The sequence below is a fragment of the Ambystoma mexicanum genome, chromosome 3q (genome assembly GCF_040938575.1).
Source record: "Ambystoma mexicanum isolate Mex_15411 chromosome 3q, UKY_AmexF1_1, whole genome shotgun sequence".
NCBI lineage: Eukaryota > Metazoa > Chordata > Amphibia > Caudata > Ambystomatidae > Ambystoma > Ambystoma mexicanum.
The window spans coordinates 764265289-764284764 of NC_090926.1; the positions used below are offsets into that span (position 1 = coordinate 764265289).

Here is a 19476-nt window from a genome sequence, read left to right on the forward strand (position 1 = left end):
TCTTCCAGTTCTGGTATTGGAGGTCAAGGGATCACAGGAGCAGAGTGTGACATCGGGGTCTGGTGATTTTGGCAGATCCAGTGTCACCCAGTGAACTTTTGAAAATGTATTACCACCAGGCTGGGCTTGACTGTATTTGAAGGAGGACTCCATGGCGTTGGAGGACTCCCAAGACACTTCAGCCAAAATGGGCAATGATATGATATGATATTGTATTTATATATATATATTGAAGTGATCCCGCACATGATCATCAGGCAAAAGGACAAAGGACCACAGGACTCAGGCTTCAGCAGTGCTCCCCATATTCATAAATGGCAGAAGGGCGAGAGGCCCCAGACTCACAACAAGGATACACTACAAACTTCTCGACACAAGTTCCCAAACACATCAGTGGGCCTTCTACATTCAAATGCCTGCCCAGCCAGCTCAGGTACAGGCATGACTTCACAAAGTACTCAGGCTGTGTATTGCGGCTTTCTGCAGGCCCTTAACAGCCTGAACCGGTTCCTAGCAAATAGAGGCTGCTTTCCAGGCTCTGTTCCGACCCTGCAAAGAGAATGTCCCTGTAAGGCTACATCCTTCCCCTGCCTGGCATGAAGACAGCTGAGAGGACAGTGGGGCACTAAAAAATGACCTCAAACAATCTAGCCACATATTTTAAGCACAGTAGCTCATAAAGTAAAAGAAAGTGGTGCAGAGACGTGCCCCGAAAAGGTACCACTGCCACCAGTTTTTCTGGGCACCATTTAGTATTGGAAAACACCCATACTCCAAAAAGAATGGGGAAATAAAGGTTTCTCTGCACTACTCTCCTTGGGGGCGGGGGTAGTAGTGCAGGCAGGTAGTAATGCTACAGTTGACTTAAATGGATGAAAGCTTCCTCCTGCATTGGGAGCCTTAAGTAATGATCAGCGCTCCCAAAACTAAATGAGCCAATCCTGGGAGGGAGGTTATAGAAAGACATTCCACTCATAAATCAAGTTAGGGTCTCAACCCAGTATGTAAACAAGGGAACTCATTGATGTGGCTGCGAAAGAGGCAAAAAGAAAAAGACCTTCTGAACAAATTAGCAAAAGAGTGCAAGCTCCCATCAAGGACAAACACTGTGGAAATGAGAATCTGTGCCCAACCACCTACTGACTGGCTTGAAAGAAGCTCAAATCGGGTTTGGCCCAAAAGACAGAACAAAAAATACTTAATGCACAATTAGTGATTAAAAAGACTAAATCCCACAATACCTAACAACAGGAGCAGGGGTGTCCCCTCTCTCCCCTAGTTAAGTATTATGGATTTCAGGGGTCACAATCCAAAACATCGAGTTACAAAATGCGAACAAGTGGGGTTTGCAATTTTGTAATTCGATCTTTTGGGCCTCGATCTTTCAACATACATCCCTCAAATCAGTTGGATCGGCTAATGGGAAAGATATGCATTCCAGTAAGGTAAGGTATGATTTGTTGGTTGCCAGCTGCTCATTCTAGTAGTGCCTCACCTCTGGCCCTGTTGGGGTTGAGTCCCGGGGCTGGAAAAGGTGGCGGTGGCAGGTGCGGGGCCTGCATGTTGGGCGCTGGCGGGATGTTCCGCTCCATTCTGCAGGAACAATATCGAAATAGACATGGAGAGATCCTGTTAACTAGATGCAACAAAAGCACAAAAGTGAGGCCCTCCCACATTCAGCCCCCTGCCCTAGGTACTCACATGCTCATAGGAGGGGGTGGAGGGATAGACGGCCGAGACTCGGCCATGAGGGGATAGGTTGAGGATGAGTTGGTGGGGCTCAGATGCTCCTCTGTCTCTGCGATCAAATCCAGGACAAAGTCGCAGCCGGTCAAATCCTGCCAGTCTTCACCTGTAAAGAGGGAGACGGACCAGCCACGGGGGGCTTCCGGCACACCCCTGAGGGGACAGGAGAAGAGAATAAGACAAATAAGGTAAGAGAGAGAGCAAAGGAAGGTAGTGAGATAGAAGGGATAAGGTGAGAAGACGGGAAGAAAGAAGAATGGAGGTTGGAAGTTAGAAGCTGGGTGATACAGAAGGGTGGGGAAAGAAGGACAAAGGTATAGAAGGGACAAGTAGGGCTTAAGAAGAGAAAAAGGCAGAGGTAGGTACATATTGGGAAGGAGGGGGGGTTGTGGAAGATGCAGGGAGAAAGTCCCTGGTGTGAGAGAGAAAGTATGAAGGCAGGGAGGAGAAAGGAAGGAGGGATAGAGAGACAGAGGAATAATGGAGGAAAGGAAATGAATTAATCAGGGAGGCAGAAAGAAAAAGGAATGAGGGGACTGGGAGAAACTGTGCATGTGTAAAATAGAGGGAGAGAGAGAGCGAGAGAGAGAGCAGTAGGAAGGGGTGTTGGTAGTGGCAGGAAAATAGGGAAAAGAATGATAAAAGCAAAGAAAATGAAGAAATGGAGGAGGGGAGGAGATTTCAATGGGAGAGGCAAAGGGAAGAACGGACGAAAGTAAAGGAAGCCAGAAATGGAAAAGAGGGTGTAGGCAGGGAGGGGAAAGAAAATAGAGAAAATAATAGGGAAGACATTCTGAAAGGAAGCAGAGATGATGAATTATAGATGGAAGGAAAAAGGAAAGAAATGTTAGAAGGTGTGCGTGAGTTGTAGGTGAGAAACTGAAGGAAAAGCGAGGTCGGATGAAGAAGAGATATAAAGGAAAGAATAGAGGAGAAAGAAGGAATTGAAAGACAAGGGGGTTAGAGAAATAGAGGAAAACATAGACAGGGATGGAAGGAACACAGAGGAGTGAGCAATGGGGAACGTAGAGAGAAAGGAAAAGAGTGAAGGACTATGTTCATGTAGAAAGGCAGCATTACTTTTCGATACACATTTGCAGTGCACACGCCAAAATATATGTTAACAGGGAAAGTCAAATTAAGACATTTATCTTGGCACATGATACCTTAAATGCACACGTTTACCCCCACAATCAAATATTGACAAACATGCAAACTCATAAATGCTAAGTTTCACTCCCACAGCAGCATGCATGCTCAAACATGGTCACAAATATGCAAACACGCACGCCAGGATTTACACGTTGCCAAACGTTCCCCAGCAAACGTGCATCCACCCCATCCAGCAGACCCAGACTCAGTCTTACCCAAGCTCAGGCACGTATGATCACATGTTAGCTGACATGCATGTCCTCGTGACAATTCACAAAAACAAAGCCATTGGTCAGTAATACTAGTTTACACATTTGTGTTTGCAGTACGCCAACATGGGTTCATGGTCTGTGATCTAGATGTTCATTCAGGACTTGAACAAAAGGCTGTAAAGCAAACAGGGTCACTGGATGGCATCGGGCCTTGATGAGGATGACAGCAACATCGGAATGTATCTTTAACACATCATCACATGATTGCATCGAGTCGTATCAAATGCCCACTGTTTTGACCACCTTGCTTGTGGGGATGATGGTTGCAACAAATGTGATCAATAATAAATACCAAGATACAAAAAAGAGCAAGTTACCTACTCCAGTGAATCCTGCACTTCTAGCTCTACGGCCCCCTGCACCAGAGTCACATTCAGGAGAACTTCTGCACAACCCAAAGTAGAAGCCATTTGGAAGGCAAGTTATGAAACACATTGTGTATAGGCGCATTATAAATACCCAATAAATGAAAATAAATAAATAAATGCACTTAGACTTCTCATGCCGGGGAGGCACAGCTGGCTAGAGTAGGATGGCCATGTGTCCCAGTTTCGCACAATGGAGCATCAAGGAGCAGAAGAAGCCCCCTGCGCCTACTATTGCCACCTCTACCCTCGGCAATGCAACATATCCCTAGTAAGACTTTGCATAAGGTTGTGCCTTATGGTCGCCTACAGACCACATTGATTAGTGTGTTGTGCCTTATGGTCGCCTACAGACCACATTGATTAGTGTGTTGTGCCTTATGGTCGCCTACAGACCACATTGATTAGTGTGTTGTGCCTTATGGTCGCCTACAGACCACATTGATTAGTGTGTTGTGCCTTATGGTCGCCTACAGACCACATTGATTAGTGTGTTGTGCCTCTGGTCACTAACTAACCACACCTGCTACCCTGTGTACTAGCAACACCCACATCATGTATTGGTGCTTATCAACCCTCCTCCACTTACTGTATACATACAGCAGATATTGGACTAGCCAACCCAACCCTCATCCAAACCAAGACTCCTACACTAGCTCATTTATGGGAACTACCACCCCTTCCTTGTGGCTCAGCACCATGACACCTGCGAATCCGTACCTGGATGATCCAGCACTTTGGATACGCCACTTCACTACTAGACCAACACCTAACCAACCTTGTACAACTGCTATGAGAAACACCAGATTGAACTCAAGAACCAGCCCACCCTCCTCTCCTGTCTCTCGCCAGCCCTTCAGGCATACCTGCCATGATATCATCAACACCTACCCCTGCACAATTCTCAGTAGAAACTTGAGGCTTGGTTCTCGCTTGCGCCTCGTATCACAGTACCCACTCGCTGCAACAATTAATACAGCCACTGGCACTAGCCACCACGATTCGCGCCCCACCACACCTCTAGCCTACAATCCCTCTAACGACAGCATACAGGCTCACCACGCTACCTCAGTTGCTACTACCCAACCTAGCCTACCTTGTGCCTTATCAATCAGGAACCACAAATTAGCATCTAGATGCACACATTGGTCTTACCACACTACCAGCCCTGCATCAGGCAACACTTGCAGTTCCAGCCCTCACAAACCACAACACCTTTTTACTCCTACCTCGAATACTCAACAAGACAACGTTACCACGGTCCCTAAGCTCAAAGGTGCTCTTATAAACGCACGTTCTATCCAAGCTCACGCCCTTGATATTGCTGATCTCATTGTCTCAGACAACCTGGACCTACTTGCAGTCACGGAAACTTGGCTGCACGCAGCCTCTGGACCCTCTCTGACACTCGCTATCCCTGACAACTACACCATAATCAGGTGCGACAGAGATACCAACCAAACTAAGGGCGGCGGCTTAGCCGTCATATTCAAGAATACGCTTAACATCAGAATTGCGGACAGCCTTCAGTTACACTCAGCTGAATCGCTTTCTCTCAAACTATCTATCTCGCCCAATCACACAGCCACTGTTCACCTAATTTACAGGCCTCCTGGACCCACATCTACCTTCGTTGAAGATATCTCCTCTATTCTAGCATCCAGTGCGAAGCCTAGTTCCCAAATCATCATCCTGGGTGACTTCAACCTGGGTTACTTGGACAAGAATGACACCAAAGCCTCAGATCTTGCAAATGTCCTGACTGATTTCGGCTTCACACAACATGTCACAGAGCCCACCCACATCAAAGGTCGTACTCTTGACTGGATTGCCGACATGAACTGTGCCCTTAATGATATTACTGTTTCCCCCTGCGCTTGGTCTGACCACCATCTTATTTCGTTCTCTATTAACACTAGCCCTCCTGAGGACACACAAAACCTCGCACCGCCCACGCGCACACGGAATAAAAAAGACATCACTGTTGAGAAACTCTTACCACTCATCCTCCCATTATTGCACACAGCTTCAGAGTCCTGCACTGACCCCACAGCATTAGTAGACACTTATAATCGTGTTATGCTAAAAGCCCTTAATACTATCGCCCCTATCAAACTGCGTAAACAAAAACCACGGACCCACTTGAACTCTTGGTTCACTCCGCAACTACGTGACCTACGCAAAGAAAAAAGAAAAGCAGAGGCCTCATGGAAAAGTATCCCCTCCCTGGCCAACAAAAATAATCTTACGCTAGCCACCCTGGCCTATAAAGAAGCCATCCTTGCTGCCAAAAAGGAAGCTTATAACAAAAGAATCACCCAAGCCCGCTCTAACACTAAGGAACTGTTTAAGATACTTAAGGAACTGGAGTCCCCTATCGCTCCTCTCAATAAGTGTACCCCTGACACTGATTGGTGTACAAACATCCAAAATGCTTTACTAGACAAAATCACCACTCTCCAAACTAAAATCAAAGCAAAAAAAAACTACCTCTCAAGTTCAACGAGCACCACCCTGAATTATAAAATACAAGCACTCAATCACAACTTCAAACCATTCAGCTTCTCTCCCCTCTCCATCAAGGAAGTAGAAATCATTATATCTAAACTAAAACCTTCCAATTGCCAAGGTGATGCATGCCCCGCTGTCATCATTAAGGAAGCCGCACCCAAGCTCGCCCCATTTATTACCTCCTTCATAAATGCCTCCTTTGAATCAAGCACCGTACCTGACAACCTTAAGGATGCCTGGGTCATACCATTAATTAAAAAAGCCAATCTTGACCCCAGCAACCCTTCAAACTACAGGCCCATCACCACTGTGCCTTTCCTGCTTAAAATCCTTGACCGCGCAGCCTATCTCCAAATCCAGGAGTATCTCGAACGCAACAATCTACTAGGGCTGAGACAATCTGGTTTCCGTCCCAGGCATGGCACTGAGACAGCTTTACTGGACCTGAAAACCCAAATCGAGGACCTGAAAGACAAGGGCAAATTGGCACTCCTGCTCCTCCTTGATCTCTCAGCTGCCTTCGACCTGGTTGACCACCAAATTCTCTGTCATCATCTCAAAATCGCCGCCCACTTCTCGGAAGCAGCCACTTCTTGGATCAGTTCATTCCTTGCCAACAGAACCATGAGGGTCTTCTCTCCACTAGCAGCGGCTGACCCCTCCCACGTCCCCTGTGGAGTCCCACAAGGATCCTGTGTATCTCCCACCCTTTACAATGTGTTTACTAAACCACTCTTTGATATCCTTGATTATCTGGGTGTCTCCTACACTAATTATGCGGATGACACCCAGATACTCATCCCTATCACTGGTGATTTTGTAACCGATTCAAAATCTCTTAATACGGTCTACTCCGTCATCCAGGCCTGGATGGCCAATCATGGGCTCTGCCTTAACGACGAAAAAACAGAGTTAATCATCCTGGGCTCCCAAACTAAACTCGCGAAACTTGACGCCAACTACAATTCCTTCACTATTGACGGGATTGACATCAAAGTGGCCAATGTCACCAAAACTCTAGGATTCTACCTTGATTCTACCCTGTCCCTCACACGACAAACCAATGCAGTTGTCTCTGCATCGTCCTACACCTGCAAATTGATTACAGCCTGCAGGCCATTCCTGACTCCAGACAATTGTCTGACCCTCGCGAGAACCCTCATCTTATCCAAAATAGACTATTGCAATGCCCTATACCTTGGGACGAGCCAAAGAAATCTGGACAAACTACAGGTCACACAAAACAACGCCATTAGGGCAGCATTTAACATACCTAGACGGAATCATATAGCCACTATCAGACGCAACATCCAGTGGTCACCTATCTTGCACCGCATATCACTCAAATCACTTGTGCTCACACACAAGGCACAGAACAATGCAGCTCCAGCCTACTTAATATCACGTTTCTCGCACCACACAGCCACCAGACCCTTGAGAGCTGCCCAGGCGCACACTTTGGACATCCCCAGCTTCAAATTACGCTCGGCAGGAGGGTCAAGTTTTCCGGTCCTTGCTGCCAAGCTCTGGAACTCACTCCCCAATGCACTAAGGAACATTCCGCTTTGCCACGTATTCAAAACCAAAGCTAAACTTTGGTTACGGGAACAAGACATCCTGTAAATTTGTAACTGCTCACAGCGCGTACCCTTCTACTGTAACCTTGGGTACTGCTACTTTGTTGTTATTATCTATGTCATTTTCACCCGTTATGTTATACTGTATCATTGTCATTTTCACCGTTCATGTTATACTGTATCACTACCTATGTAACTGTTAACCTCTTCTCCTGGAACCTGTAACTTCTCCTCTGCAACTTGTAACTGCCTACTAAACATGCGCCCGCAAGCCTCCGGGCAAGGTGCGCAATACAAATAAATAAATACAAAATAAATAAATACTGTCCCAGAATCTGTCCCTCTGCAAAAGGACATCATTTACTGTGGGATCCCACCAGACACTTTTATGTTTGTGTCCTGTTTTTTATTTTAAAAATGTGGTCACCTTAGGCTACAAGTTTACCCAAAAATGTCTGCCAGCATTGAGTATTTGTCGATCACAAGCAGTAGAAAGTAAGGCTGGAAAAGCACTGATGCTGCCTGGGTCTTAACCGCATGTGTGTGACTACCATTGCACAGAGGAAGCTGCCTGAGTGCACTGCTATCCAGGATATATGTGACAATAGATTGTGTAACAGAGACATCTTGGATGGGATATAACCTCCATAAAGGACAGAGTCCCTCTGAGAATCTGTGGGCCTTTGTACCATGCTGGTAGAAGCTAAGACACTCGTAATGTCCATGTCGCAGAGTCCCTCTTTTGAGCATTTAATGCACACTTTTACAAAGAATATTGGAAGGAGGATTGCCTAGTTCATGTAAAAATCAGACAGGTTATATGGTAAAGATGAAGGATGATCCTTGAGAGCTACAGTATCTCTATGAAACACTCGCCTTGGCTCAGCTGAAGACAGGGACTGCAACTGTCACATTCTGGGACCTCACATGCTCCATGTTTCATGTACCATATGATAAACCAGTAGGAAATGTCATATTATGCTTCACATCTGTGTTAGTCGCTACTCAGCCTGAGGTCCATGTCTTTTTTATCACTAGGAGCAGATTTGCTTGCACTGGAATGGCTCACAAATGCAAGGCCTGCGTAAATACCTATTATTTTTGTTAGCTGGTCATAAGCAAGGAAGGTCCTACATTTTACAGGTTCTGGTGAATCTGTCCTCGCCTAATGTGAATCTGTCTGCATCGGTTTTGTCATTTTGGAAAAGGCTCTACATAGCTACTTCATAAGAGGTGCTTCACAAGGAACCAATGCTCTTCAACTGTTCCTGTGGTAGAGTGGTGCGTGTGCTCATTTGATCCTCTTTTTGGGGGGTTTTAACCTGTTTTTGGATCATTCTTATGTTATTGGTAACGTGTTCTGATTTTGGACCCTTGGCTTCCTTGTGGCCCTCGGACTCGATTATCCGCCTCTGCTTTTGTAACTGAAATTTGATTACTGATCTCAGTCTGCCTTAACCATTCCTGAGATAATCATGTTCTGCCTTGACATTCTTGACCCGTTATTGGCCCTATTTCCTCTTAAATAGCTTCAGGATTATCCTAGTGTGGCCTGTGGAACTGGTTCTCTGGCCCAAAGACTGTTTTGGGGTGTTATTGTGCTGCTGTGTTTTTATCCCCTACTTATATGGCATAACTGATACTTGTGGATTACAAAATGAAGATGGCAAGATTCCTGGGCACTGCATTTTAAAACATATGGGGAATTGCTTTTCCCAGTTCGTACTATACTAGCAGTACCACCCGGCGTTGCACAGATATGTAGCTGGCATGCACATGGAGGTCTGCTATAGCTTTGTGTATATTTTATTGCGTCATAACTTCCTATTTTTGAAAAATCACAAAATCGGCAATCTTCCAAAACTGCCTACACTGATAGCACAGGGCTGGACCCTGCTCCGCCCCTGTGCAAGGCATATAGGTGGGGTTGGTCAAATTTCGCTATCGCCAGTACACCCCAAACTGGTATGCCGACCGTGGGCCACACATTTCCAGCCCACAAACTGTTATGGGGCTGGTGCCAACCCTGAACATACAAACACACTTTCACAAATATGTATATGGATTTATGGAATTAACATTTTCTATAGGTTTGTTCGCTGGGTATTATCCCTGTGTTTCTATCGCATCTGCAGCTCACCCATTATTTTAGATGATGACACTGCAGTGAGAAATTCCTTCTTGCACGTCCATGGACTCAAATGACATATGCACCAATATTGATAATTCATATCAAGTCAATTTTTCCACAGTTGAATTGTACATAACCCAGGATTGCTGCCTTTTTTGCTTCCCAGGTCATTCCTCATTGACAAATGTAATGCTCGACTATGCCTAGGATGCATGCTTGGGTAGGGTGGTGACAATCAGACTGGCTTGGACATAGAGGCCGAAGGCTGAAGAAATCAAGGAATACGTGAAACAAAACAAAGACACTGTGCAGTCTATGGGGTCAACACATGAGGCATTCAGGCTTCAGCTCAGATCAACCTGCCTCTCCCAGGAAGCAGAGTTACTCAATGCACTCACGAGCAATGGGTAAGGCTGAGACTGCTCGAAAGGAGCGAGAGCGCATATATGAAAGCTAGAAAATGCTTCACTGATTGCAGAAATGCTGGTATTGAGGGCCCATTCTGACAAAAGAGCTGATGTAGAGTTTACATTCTCGGCTACTCTAAGTCTACATTAGTCAAGAGCTCGGGGGATTAAATGAACTGGCAAATATCTAGTCATGCTCGAGAGAAGAGCAGACCCCCAAACAATGTAGATACCATATTATCCCAAAGGCCTCACTTAGTAAGAAAGAATGCAGAAAAGGAGTGGGCACTGTATTACCACACACTTTACTGCCTTTCACACTCTAGTTAAATGTGGTTATGTTGCTGTATATATCATGTACACGTTTGTTTTTACATATTCTGCTTAACTTTACATGAGACCGAAAGTGGGGACCAGAAGTTAGCATATACTAACCAATGAAGAATTCAGCCCATACTATACTGACTGTGTGTGCCTACCTTTCAGTAGACCAGCCTGATGAGCTGCTCACAGTAGATGTCTGGTCAAGATCGCTAAGCAATTTATACAGTACACTGAAGTGAATGTGAACTTTGTAATGATATCAACCATCTACAAATAGCGCATGTCTTGAGGCAGGATGGTCCCGCAGATCACAACCCCCAGGCTCAGGATCAGGAAGCGTCCGCCTTTGCCTGGTCACATGGGAAGGGTGCCTGGCCAGACTTTTCTGTGGGAATCACCTCTGATTCATCACAGTACACTTGAAGACGTCTAGAGAATAACCGCGGTGCACTCTCAGTGTTATCTCACTTTCCTCATCCCTTTAGTAAACCTCATTAATCACAGTGTCCTCTATGCCCTCAGTGAAATCAGTGACCTAATTGACCTCAATGACCATTGTGATTTCTGTGTTCTAAATACCCTCAAAGATCTTAGTGCCCTCACTGTCCTCAGTGATCTCTGGGCCTTCATGGCAAGTGCCCTCAGTGGCCTCAGTGCCCTCATTGTTTTCAGTGCCCTCTGAGATCTCAATGGTATGATGATGATGGTAGGAGGTCAAAGCGGCTATAGAACCCAAAACAAAACGATAAGGCACCAGGGCCAGATAAAATATAGGTAGACGGTTACATGTGATTTGAACTAATGAAAAAATAACTAATTATATTTGGGGAAAAGAAATATCGATTTTTTTTTAAAATGGGGTCCTGGGCCCTGGGTCCACCCCCCAAATCCCACATTTCCCCACGCTTTCAACCCCACTCCAAACTCCCCAGCACACCTTTTATCCCTTTCCCCCCACCCCCATGTATATATTTTTCAATTTGTTTTGTTATTATTTAATTAATTATTATTTTTTTCTGCTAAAATCATTGCATACCCCAGCCAGGTAGACCTGTATAAGTCAAAACCTCTACTTTTAGTGCCGTATTTGACCAAGTTATTTAATATTGTTAGTGCCAGCAGAAAAGCACTCGAATCTTGGACGAAAGCAGAAATAGCCCCAATATATACAAAGGGGGCGGGGAGACCTATCTAATTATCGCCCAGTTTTCAATGCGGGAGGGAAGATTTTCAACTTACCAACCTTCAGGGACCCGCTCAAGGTGAAGCAGCTAATAAGCAGTCCGACGCCAAAAGATGCAGCCATAACTGACGACCTATACTATTTTGAAACTTCAGGTTTGCAGGACCCTGGCTCAATAGCAGACCAAGGAGACCAAGGGGACATAGAGGATCCAGACAAGGGCAGTCAATCCTCGCATTGAGAAGATGTTCAGACCAGCCCCGTCAGACCCATTGCACATCAGGGGCCAACTAAAGCCTGACTCTCTTGTGGTGACCACCACAAGGAAAAGAGCGGGCACACCTTTAACCTCTGCTGAAGCCCTCCTGACAAGGAGAGCAAAACAATGTTCACACTGGGCAGGAAAGTAAGTTCCTCAGGTGCTTACCAAGTAGGGATAGCCAACAACACTATGCACCTGGCAAGTTATAATTGCCACAAGTGGGACGAGATCTCACAACAAATAGACTCTGCCCCGCAGTCCATGAAAACTTTTAAATACAGTAGCTGAAGGCAAACAGGTTGCTAGCTGCATCCTGAAAAATAATCTGAACGCAGCAGATAATGCAGGCCTGATAGTAGCTGAGGGTACCCTTATTAAACACCATGCATGGTGGCTATGTCAATTAGGTTTCAAGCTGGAAACCCAAGCCACCCTTTTAAAAATGTGGTCATGGATACACTGAAATGTGCTAAGGAGGAGTATGACACCCTCAAATCCCTGGGACAGCTCACAAACAAACCCTTTGTGCAGAGAGGCGCATTTAATACACGCCGTTTTAGAGGACAAGACTCCAACTACAACGAGGGTGGGCAGACTTCATCTTCGGGTCCTTCGCAGGAGAAATCCTCTCAACTAAATTTTCAAAGGGGCCACAGAGGGTCGAGAAGTAGAGGCAGATACTACTCCTCCAGAGGCTGCACCCCACCAAAGCAATGACCACCCACTCCAGGTCCCCTCCCATGCCTCTCCAGTAGGAGGTTGCATTTCTCATTTTACCCACACATGGGAGGGGAAAACATCAGACAAGTGGGTAATTTCCACCGTGGTGGGAGGCTATTGCATAGAACTCATACAAACAGACCCCACCCACCCGCCAATATAAAGACAAATGACGCAGGAGGAACAGCGTATTCTGCTGGAAGAGGTCAAAGCACTGCTACTAAAGGACGCCATAGAAATCATCCCAGCAAACCAGGTAAACAAGGGTATCTATTCAATCTACTTCCTTGAGTCCAAGAAAGACCTTAAAATGAGCCCTGTCCTAGACCTGCGCCCTGCGAACACATATGTCAAGCCTCTGAAATTTCACATGACTATGCTGCAGGAAGTAATCCCACTACTAAAACAGGTGGACTACATGGCAACGTTTGACATGAAAGATGTTCCCAGCGCACAGAGAATTCCTGCGCTTCAAAATAGCAAATCAACACTGCCAATTCAAGGTGCTACCCTTCGGCATAGCCTCCGCTCCAAGGGTCTTTACCAAGGTATTAGCGGTAGTGATGATGCACTTACACAGTAATCAATTCCAGTGTACCCTTTCTGGACGACTGGCTGATAACAGGGGAATCCCCTCAAATTTGCAAGCAAAATACCCAAAGGACAATCAATCCTCTGTTCCAATTGGGATTCTCAATCAACGAGAAAAAATCCCGTCTCGTTCCAAGCAAAACCAAACAGTTCCTAGGCGCTATCATAAAAACGGAAGAGGGGCTAGTCTTCCCCTCAAACGAAAGAGTACAAAACATACTGCTGCAAATACCTCAGTATAGGCCGGTTGCCAAACAACCATACGCAAAGCAATGCGCTTGCCCAGGATGATGGCTTCACGCATTTGCCTGGTTCCGCACGCACGTGTACGCATGCGCCCAATGCAACAGTAGTTAGCGAAACAGTGGTCTCAGGCCAGCGGTCAGTGGAACAATCTAGTGGTTGTTTCACTAACCCTAGGTCAAGTGCTAGGTTAGAGGTAAAAAGGAAAATCTGTTGAGGAAAAACCCTTTCACAATCCTCCAGTGCAAGCAAATGTTACAACAGACGCCTCACTCTCCGGATGGGGAGCCCATTACCTTCACCACACAGTGCATGGCCTGTGGACACAGATCACAAGCCAAAATCACATGAATCCTTTGGAGCTACTAACAGTTCTCAAGGCCCTACAAGCCATTGAGGTGCATCTAACAGGTCAAACAGCGCAAGTCCTCACAGCACCACTGCCATGTTTTACATAAACAAGCAGAGAGGCACACACTCTCCAAGTCTGTTCAGGTTAGCCCAAAAAATGTGGAAGTGGGTACTCAAGCGGCAATTGTCCTAGTATCTCAACACGTTCCAGAGGCACTCAATTCTCTAGCAGACTCTGTAAGCAGAGATCCTCTACCCGAAGAACACGAGTGGCAACTCAACGGAGGAATTTTAGACAATACCTTTTCCCTCTGGGGCTATCCTCCTTCAGACTTGTTCGCCACAAACCAAAACGCATAATGCCCAGACATTCCATCCAGGTTTCCCCAACCCATATCCAAGGGAAACGCCCTATGGATGAGCTAGTGAGGGAAATTTGCGTACACCTTTCCACCAACATCGCTCCTCAGCAGAATAGTGCACAAAATGCACCAGGAACAAGCAACTCTAATCCTGGTTGCGCCAGTGTGGGTGAGACAACCTTGGTTTCTGCATCTGCTCAAACCGGCGATGTGCAACCCAATCAAGATCCTGTGCCCCTTCAACATGCTCACCCAAAACGGGGGGACAAGGTTATACCCACATCCTCAATCTATGAACTTGGCAGTTTGGCTCCTGAAGTCATAGAGTTTGGTCATTTAAAACTACCTCAAAGGTGTATGGAAATCCTCAATGAGGCACCTAAACCTAACACCAGACACTGTTAATTTAACAAACGGAAAAGATTTGTAATATGGTTCCAGTCAAAAAATGTAAACCTGATTGAATGTACTCCATCACACATTCTTCACTACATGTTCCACTTACTATACTCTGGCCTAGTATTCAACTCCATCAAGGTTCACCTAGCGGCTCTATCCACGTACACCACTTCGCAAATCAAGGTGTCCTAGCGGAAAGTCCCTGTTGTTAAGGATTTAATGGAGGGAGTAAAGAGGCTTTATCCCCCCAATTTCCAACCCAACTCCAGAGTGGGATCTCAATGTGGTACTCTCAAAGCTCATAGGTCCTCCCTTTGAGCCTATGCACAAATCCAGCCTTAAACACCTAACATACAAACAGCTTTTCTGTTGGCAATCACCTCCATAAGAAGAGTCAGTGAGCTACAAGCTTTGTCAGTGCAACACCCTTTCTTTGTTATCCACAAAGGCAAGTTGGTACTAAGGACACACCCTAGGTGTTTACCTAAGGTCATATCCAGGTTCCATGTTAACCAATCTGTTGTACCGGCCGCTTTCTTTCAAAATCCTTCAAACTCAGCTGAGAAGAACCTCCATACTCTAGATGTAAGGGTAAAGGGGGACGGTTCTTTACTATGTAAACAAGACAAAACCGCTAATAAAAACAGATGGTTTGTCTCCAAAGCACCTGGCAGGGAAGGTGATCATCTTTTAAAAAACACCATCTCCAGATGGATAGTGAAATGCATACAACTCTGCTACTCCCTATCAAACACAACTCTGCCTTTCACACCAAGAGATCACTCTACCAGGGGTACAGGAGCTACTTTGGCCTTTATTGCAAACGTCCCTCTGGATGCCATTTGCTAAGCAGCTACATGTAGTACCTTACATACTTTTACTCAGCATTACTGCATTGACACACATTCTAAAGCAGGTTCCCAGGTGGGGCAAGCGGTGCTAAAACATCTATTTGCCGCTGTACCTTCTCACAACCCACCACCTTACCCAGACACTGCTCGCATACTAGGCATAGCATGTGATCTAAGCAGATCCACAAGCCTCAGAAGGGATACATTACTCACCATAATTGATGCTTGTATCTGCTTAGATTCACACGCACCCACCCTTCCTCCCCTGTGGAGTAGAAGGTGCATAGATGTTTTCTGGCTTTATCTACTCTTATCTGCTTTATTACATCAGTACTCATGCTACACTTCATGCTACCTCATGTCAGAAACATAACAATCTGAAGGACCTTGACACGTGAAGGACCATGGGTACAGGAGAAGATAGTATTACTGGCATGCCCTGTTGACGTCCCTTTTTTCGAGTTTCCAAAACAAAAAATGTAACACTCTGCAGCAACCACTAGATGTCGGCCTATGCATAACATGTGAATCTAAGCAGATACAAGCATCAGAAAAACGATTATGGTGAGTAATGTATCCCATATAACCCCGGCTTCCTTGTGACTTAAGACTTTCCCCCAGTACTTTCAGCACTGGGCACTCTGGAAAAGTCAGAGCTTTCAGGCATAGAAGACTTCTACGCAGTTGTACCATCGCTTTAAGGGAGGTTAACCCTAGTTCTAGTCGCACATATTTTATAGAACAAGATCGAGGGAATCTTAAAATCGTCCACCAGAAAAATCCCTTGATTTTGTCCTACCATCCCAAGTCTTTTACACCCAGGGTTTCCAACCCATATAATTGCGCACGTGCAAACCATTGTCTATATAGCGTCGATATACCTCCCATGGAGTAGCCCGCAAACTTAACTGTGAATCTGCGAATCAGCAATGTAATTTGCTTAGCTCTATGTGTCTTGATCTCAATTATGTGCTCGTGGTTATGGTGGCAGTGCATCTCAATTCTTGGGTATTTATAGTTATCTGTGTATTCTATGACCCCCAAATGGTCATCATGATAAGTTTCTGGACTTTTCTTTTTAGAAGAAACTAACATGATTTTGCTCTTGTTCAAATTAAACATCAATCCTTCTCCTTTACATATGTTCCCAACTCTGCCAGCATTTCTTTCATCCCTCTAAATGTGTGTTCTACGAGGACTAGGTCATCTGCGTACAGCACAGCCACTACCCGTGTAGATTTTATTTTCTGGGAGCAGTTTGCCGTCTTTTCCAATTTAGTGGGAAAATCCGCTATAAACAGATTAAACAATAAGGCTGCTAAGAGACAACCTTGCTTCACACTTTGGCTTATCTTTATAGGACCTGACAAAAGCCCCTGATTGTTTAAGCAAATCTGAACGGTATTATGTGTGTGCAACGCCATGGATATTTCTAACAGCTAGCTGGGGTAGCCCATCTTTTTTAGTTTATTTCACAGGATACTTCGGTTTGACACTATCAAATGTTGCATGGAAGTCTACGTATACCACGTATAGTAATGGATTATTCTGGATCTTTGCTTGAGACATTAGAGCATCTAACATCCTAATATTGTGGATAGTACTAGATCTTGGTATGAAGCCCATTTCAAAAGGGTGTAATAAGTTGTTATGTTTTACCCAAGCTAGAAGGTGTTCTAAAACAATGGCAGCAAATACTTTTCCTGAGGTGTCTAAAAGAGATAGTAACCAGTAGTTTTCGGGACACAGTCTGTCACCAGATTTATATACTGGTACTAGGATAGATCTCTTCCAAGATAGTGGAACTTTTCCCTCTTTGCAATACTTATTGAACAGCATCAGTAGTATTTCTGCCCAGGTATCTGGGTCTTCTTTCAATAATACTGCCGCCAACTCGTTTGGGCCTGGTGCTCAAGAGTTGTTTAATTTGATTATAATTCTCCTAATGCTGTTAAGTGTAAAGTTTAACGGCCATTCTTTATGTGTAGTCTTCCTTAGCTGATCTAATGAGGGCTCATACATTTTGGATTCAATGATCTTAACCCACATCTCTTCCGTGATAGGGTTAATAATTTGTTGTGTGGTGTCACCCTGTGCTTTATTTAGTTGTTGCAAAATGGAAATGATAATGTTATTAACTTTTAGGGCACCCATCATCTTCTGTTCTGCTTTCTTTTATCCAATTTCTGTTTGATTCGCTAACCTTTTACACTCTTTCTTACACTTCCCAGGTGACTCCTCTGTCCTTTTCACCTCACAAAATTATTTTCAGAGTTTTCTCCTTGCGACCAAGATCTCGACATCAAAGTGTGTATATCTCCTTTTTCCTGTGACAGTCAGGGTGTCCTGGTTTTACCACAGCAATGTAGGTGGATAGTTTCTTAAACAATAGTTCTATCTGATCGCATTTTAATACTGTCAGGGCATGTGGTGTATCGACGAAGATCTGCTGTATTTTTCGACACAGCTTTGTAATATTTGCAAATGACCATTTTATGCGATTTCCTCTATTATTGGGTGTCAAGTTAAGCAGACCACTGTCCTTCACTTTGCATGTAGATATATTCAAATGCTTACAGATAATAGCATGGTCACTAAACAGAGAAGGATGGACTTTAAAATCTTTCACACACTGAAGGAGAAAAGGATTTCCACATAGATAGTCTAACGTCGCATTTTTCTTGCCATTGGACCATGTGGGCCTACCAGGTGTATCCCTAAGGGTCCTACAAGTCCATAGGTCCCACTCGGCCATGAACTCACTCCATTCTGTACGCTTATTAGTGCATGACATGATGTTTGTTGAGACGATATTTAGGTATGTTGCTTCTAAAGAGGTTGCACAACGTTTAGCATTTAAGTCACCTCCCAACAATATCATTTTATTATTTGGAGACATACCCCATTTAGTTATTATTGCATCTATATGATCAAATATATCACTTGTGAGTTTTTTGTTGTGAGAGTCGTATACATTAATCACCAATATATTTGGAGTATCGAACAATGCCTTGGATTTGATTTTTGCTGCTAGTACGTTCCCATTAGTGTCAACAGGGCCCACTCTATTTGAGGAGAACTCTTAGTTGACTCCAATGATCCGACCTCCATATGGCCGACCATTTGGGCCCTTTTTTGCATTTGCCTGATGTACAACAGAAACATCTATGTAGAAATTATTAATTAACCATGTCTCTTGTAACATGAACACTGGGTAAGATGTAAGAACACTTAAAGAATGACCTTTCCTTAAAATATTAGAGTGGCCCCTGGTTTTCCACGAGGCCACTTTGAATTCTCATTCTTGCAGGTCGTCCATATTTTGTATTAAGGATTTCAGCCACTGCCACCATCTTAGGTTATTTAGACCTTTCGTCTTTGCGACTGCAGATTTTCTTTGAGTTGTTGTTTCTTTCTGCTTTGTAGCACTGCAATGTTTGCAGCAGGGTATTGTCGATACATTTGTTATTTCTTTGTCCAAATCATAACCTAAGTAATCAAGCGAATCATATTGACTCCGGATTAGAGCAGCAGTCGCAGGTAATACACAGTGAATGCGCGACATTACACCAAACTCTATTTTTATGAGTTCTATGAAGTCAAAGTCACATGACTTAAAAATCCGGAGGGAAGGTATTTTCGAAATTATGCCCGTCAGTGCTGATCTATTTATATGTTTTTTAGATCTGAGGTCTATTTTTTCACTGATGACTACTACATTTGCATCTAACAAGCACACTGCATCCTCCTTATTTAGATGAGTAACTGGCCTACTTCCATGTGTATTGTGTGCCTGCAAATAAGCTTTCTCACGGTTTGATTGGCCAGACAGTGTTTCCTTAGAGGTAGTCTCACTTATATTTGTCTGTTTGGGATAGTGCTCTTGAGGGTCAGCATTACTAACAGGGGCATCATTTCACCAAAATGCAGGGGTAGCAGAAGTGATATCATACGACCCTTGACCCCTGATGACATCACAGAAAGCAATGTCATTTGACCCCACGCCTAAGTGATATGACGGGAAGCGAT

At 44.6% G+C, this 19476-nt stretch overlaps 1 protein-coding gene across 1 annotated transcript in view; it reads right to left on the reverse strand.

The window, feature by feature from the left end:
- Positions 1 to 19476, reverse strand: part of MYO15B (myosin XVB) — a 721855-nt gene that overhangs the window by 453068 nt on the left and 249311 nt on the right. The window contains exons 9-10 of the mRNA XM_069654768.1: positions 1702 to 1899; positions 1496 to 1593 (exon numbers count right to left, since the gene is read on the reverse strand). Coding sequence (XP_069510869.1) covers positions 1496 to 1593; positions 1702 to 1899 — 296 coding nt within the window. The remainder of the gene's footprint in view (positions 1 to 1495; positions 1594 to 1701; positions 1900 to 19476) is intronic.